Genomic DNA, 3656 nt, shown 5'->3' on the forward strand with positions numbered 1-3656 from the left:
ACCAAACGTGCCTGATAGGTTGATAAATGCCGGATCACCTCATCGTGCCAGATGGCCGGATATATCGTGTTTTCTAGGCACGTAATTTTTGTTTTGTAGAGAAATGACGACTATGACTTCATGCTACCGATAGTTGATGGTATGTATCTAAATCCAGCCTATATTTTGTTGTTAGATGTATCTATGTGTCCTAAAAGGTACTAAATAACCATCTGTCACATTCTCGCATCATTATAAGCAGTCCGGTGTATAGTATGAGAGGAAATCGCACTTCTAGTTTTACCTTATGTGGGTGTGGGTGCATAATTATGTAAGGCGCGCTGAACCTATGGGTGAGAAACTGGGAAACAATAGGGAAACCCGTGCTACCTTTATCCAGAGCGTACGATAATCTGATTGAAAATCCAAGTCAGAGTCATAAAGGGTGAAAAGACAGTAGAAAAAGTAAACACCTAGCGCTGGTGATACACGCCTGAAGTTAAGGCTCGCCCGGGTTTCATTAGGTGCCACGTGAGCACAGGGAGCTCCCAGGTATTCTAGCCCCTATGAGATTTTGGGCCACTTAGGTTGTTTGTTCGTAATTCAGTACTGTAGTGGTATACTCCGTTGGATTCTCATCGCCTCCTTCATCTTAAGAAAGAGGCTACACTTTTCGGCCCGCCTTTTAGTTAACTGTGCAGCTGGTACGAATGATGGGTGCTTACCACGAGGATATAATTTTATTGGCTGTATATGCATTAAAAAACCTGGTTTCGGAGGCCGTCGGATCTACTTCGAATCTTCGCGCTGGGGTCCTTATAGAAACATGAATAACAGACGCACATTATCACTTATCAGGAGAGGCACTGGACCACCGTGGCTTCTATCCCTATAGGGAGCTCTCACGCAACTCTCCTAGCTTGCAGACAAAATGGGGGCTTGGGAGCACTCTTGATATTCAAACCTCAACTGTGGCCTCAATTATTGACAGGGGCGCAAAGAATAAGCCTGGGTCCAGGGGGAACAAATTCTTCTTGGGGACATGATTTTCTTATCCATTATATTTCGTTGAAACCTTACTAAGGATTTTCCATTAAAGATCTCCTATAGGACCCTAGCTCGCATATTGCGTCTTTGTATAGCTACGCATTCTCCAATCAGCAATCCAAAGTTAGATATATCTCTTTATGACCACATATATGTCCATCCATATTCTCCCGCTGCATGATCCGCCCAATGCTCACTCAAGACTCGAGAAGCTTAGGAGCGCCCATGAGCACAATCTGGCACTCCCCGTATGCATATTCATGAAGTCTTGCGAGACATACATGACCAGCAGCGACCGATCGGCTATATTGATTATTTCTATTAGCTCTCGTCCATAAGCCCAGGAAGTGAAAAGAGGCAGTTGGTTGTTACAACTGCGTGTCAATTTTCAGAGGATCTTGGAATACATGTGTGCTATATTTCATTCCTGAGCGTTCCTTAGTTTTTGTTTTTTGTTTTTTTTTGGTCGAGGATACGAGTTACCGTTCGTGTATATAATGATACTTAATGCTAGCCCCGAGTTAGGTATGAGTTATAAGACCATTCTAGAAGATCCACCGGAGCTCGTGAGCCCGAAATGCGTAAGAAGCATAAATGAGGTCATTATGATTACCTCGTTTAAGCTTCTCGAGAATTCCGGGATCACGAGCTCCAGTGAATTTTGTAGAGCAAACGCATTCAGGAAACGCTACTTGATTATACTGTAATTCGCCATGGTGTTACACTAACATCTCCACGGGTAGGTACCGATTGGTCTGATGCACGTGACTAGGAGCTCACCCTTCACTTCCAATCGGATGGCTACCCAGCCCACGGTTCATCCCACATTCACTCAGGCCTTGGTGGTGAGATGCGAAGAGGGACCTGAGCTCCATCACCTCCTAATTGAATTGTCAGGCTGGTGGCCTAGCAGGAACATCCGTAGATCTTTTATTCTTCCCAATCGATACAATCAAGACTCGATTACAATCGTCGCAAGGATTCATCAAAGCTGGTGGACTTGGAGGGATCTATAGAGGAGTTGGAAGTGTAGTTATTGGAAGTGCTCCAGGAGGTATATTAAGATCCATCCATACTCCAATATACTCGCTAACCGGGTGAATAATCAGCGGCGATATTTTTTACAACGTACTCGACACTAAAACAGAACTTACCAATTGACACAACCCATCCGCTGAACCATGTTGTTGCCGCGTCTATTTCAGAAGTAGCAGCATGTTTAGTCCGAGTACCCACTGAGGTTGTCAAATCTCGCACACAAACTTCAGCCTATGGTGCTGGAGTATCTTCGTTTGGAGCCTTTCTGAAAGTGGCCCAATCTGAGTCTCTCGGGGGGCTTTACAGAGGATTCGGCTCTACTGTAATGAGAGAGGTGAGCTGTAATGCTTCTGCCTTCGTATATGACTTCGAATCATAGCTGTAGATTCCATTTACCTCGTTACAATTCCCAACGTACGAGTTTCTCAAGATAAAGCTTGGTAAAACACTTGATCGTCCGATCGACCCCCATGAGGCTGCACTGTGTGGAAGTCTGGCAGGGGCCATTGCTGCATCAGCTACAACCCCACTCGACGTCCTTAAGACCAGAATCATGTTGGATGTGAAAGTACGCCTGATGGTTGCTCTGTTGTTTGACACTCGGTAAACTAACGAGGCCCTTTAGGATGCTCCAGAAAGGAGATTATCCCTTACGTCAAGATTGATCCAAATATATCAGGCCGAAGGTTTGAGAGCACTGTTTGCCGGAGTGGTGCCTCGTACGCTCTGGATTTCAGCGGGCGGCGCCGTATTTTTGGGAGTATGGGAGTGGGGGGTGAAGGTTCAACAAAGTAGTGTAGGAATATGAACTTGTCGGTGGCACGAAATTAGAGGCTTCATGCGCATAGGCTCATAGCAATCAACATAAAATCAAAAATAGCGAACAATGCTGGCTCGTAACACACGTGTCAACATGGTTTTACTACGAGGGATAAAACTTGCTTACGTGAGGTTCACGAAGGTTAGATCCTCTGGCGGAAAGTAGCTAGTAAAGCACTGGAAACCCCGACTTCCGGAATTCCGTTAAACGCCACGGTTCCGCTCTGTACAGATCGGCCCAAGAGTTACGCATAGCTCTGGTCCACGGATTTTATGCTCAGCTGGTGCCTCTTCAGCCCCAGTCTCCATGAGGCAAACGGCCCAATCACAATCATACCACGAAGGATCCATCTGGCATTCATAGATCCACCCTAAAATCCGTTTCTGCCGATGTGGGCATTACCATCAATCTCCAATCCCCCCTTGCCCTACAACTACTACTACTGGCATTCAGCACATCGGCAACGACAAGCGCCTACTTGCATGTAACCTAGGACTAGACTCTTCCTGCCTACTGAATAGCCAGGCCATCGACGATGCTATGAACTTGGCCACCACATTGTGGTTCCCCAGAACAGGGTTTTCACATGAGTCACTTTTTCTTATACCTTTGCTCAGATAACAAAAAAGCATCCATTTCCCTCGAAGTTCCTTTAACTGCAATGTCTCTCGGCTTCACTGCAGACCTGTCTTCGGTGTTTGAAGTAGAACTTTATGCATCATTGCTAGTGACTTCAAACAATGTGAAGTCTTGTTGCTGCTATTATTTCTGG

General features: G+C 45.7%; 1 protein-coding gene across 1 annotated transcript; it reads left to right on the forward strand.

The window, feature by feature from the left end:
• Positions 1-1739: 1739 nt before the first annotated feature.
• Positions 1740-2872, forward strand: RhiXN_09463 (mitochondrial carrier protein; the record flags this gene model as incomplete). The annotated part of the gene is made up of 6 exons (XM_043329279.1): positions 1740-1744; positions 1799-1871; positions 1924-2080; positions 2136-2398; positions 2450-2632; positions 2690-2872. 6 exons carry the CDS (start codon positions 1740-1742, stop codon positions 2870-2872), a joined length of 864 nt encoding a protein of 287 aa, XP_043180725.1.
• Between the last annotated feature and the right edge of the window lie 784 nt (positions 2873-3656).

Source organism: Rhizoctonia solani, chromosome 5 (genome assembly GCF_016906535.1).
Source record: "Rhizoctonia solani chromosome 5, complete sequence".
Lineage (NCBI taxonomy): Eukaryota > Fungi > Basidiomycota > Agaricomycetes > Cantharellales > Ceratobasidiaceae > Rhizoctonia > Rhizoctonia solani.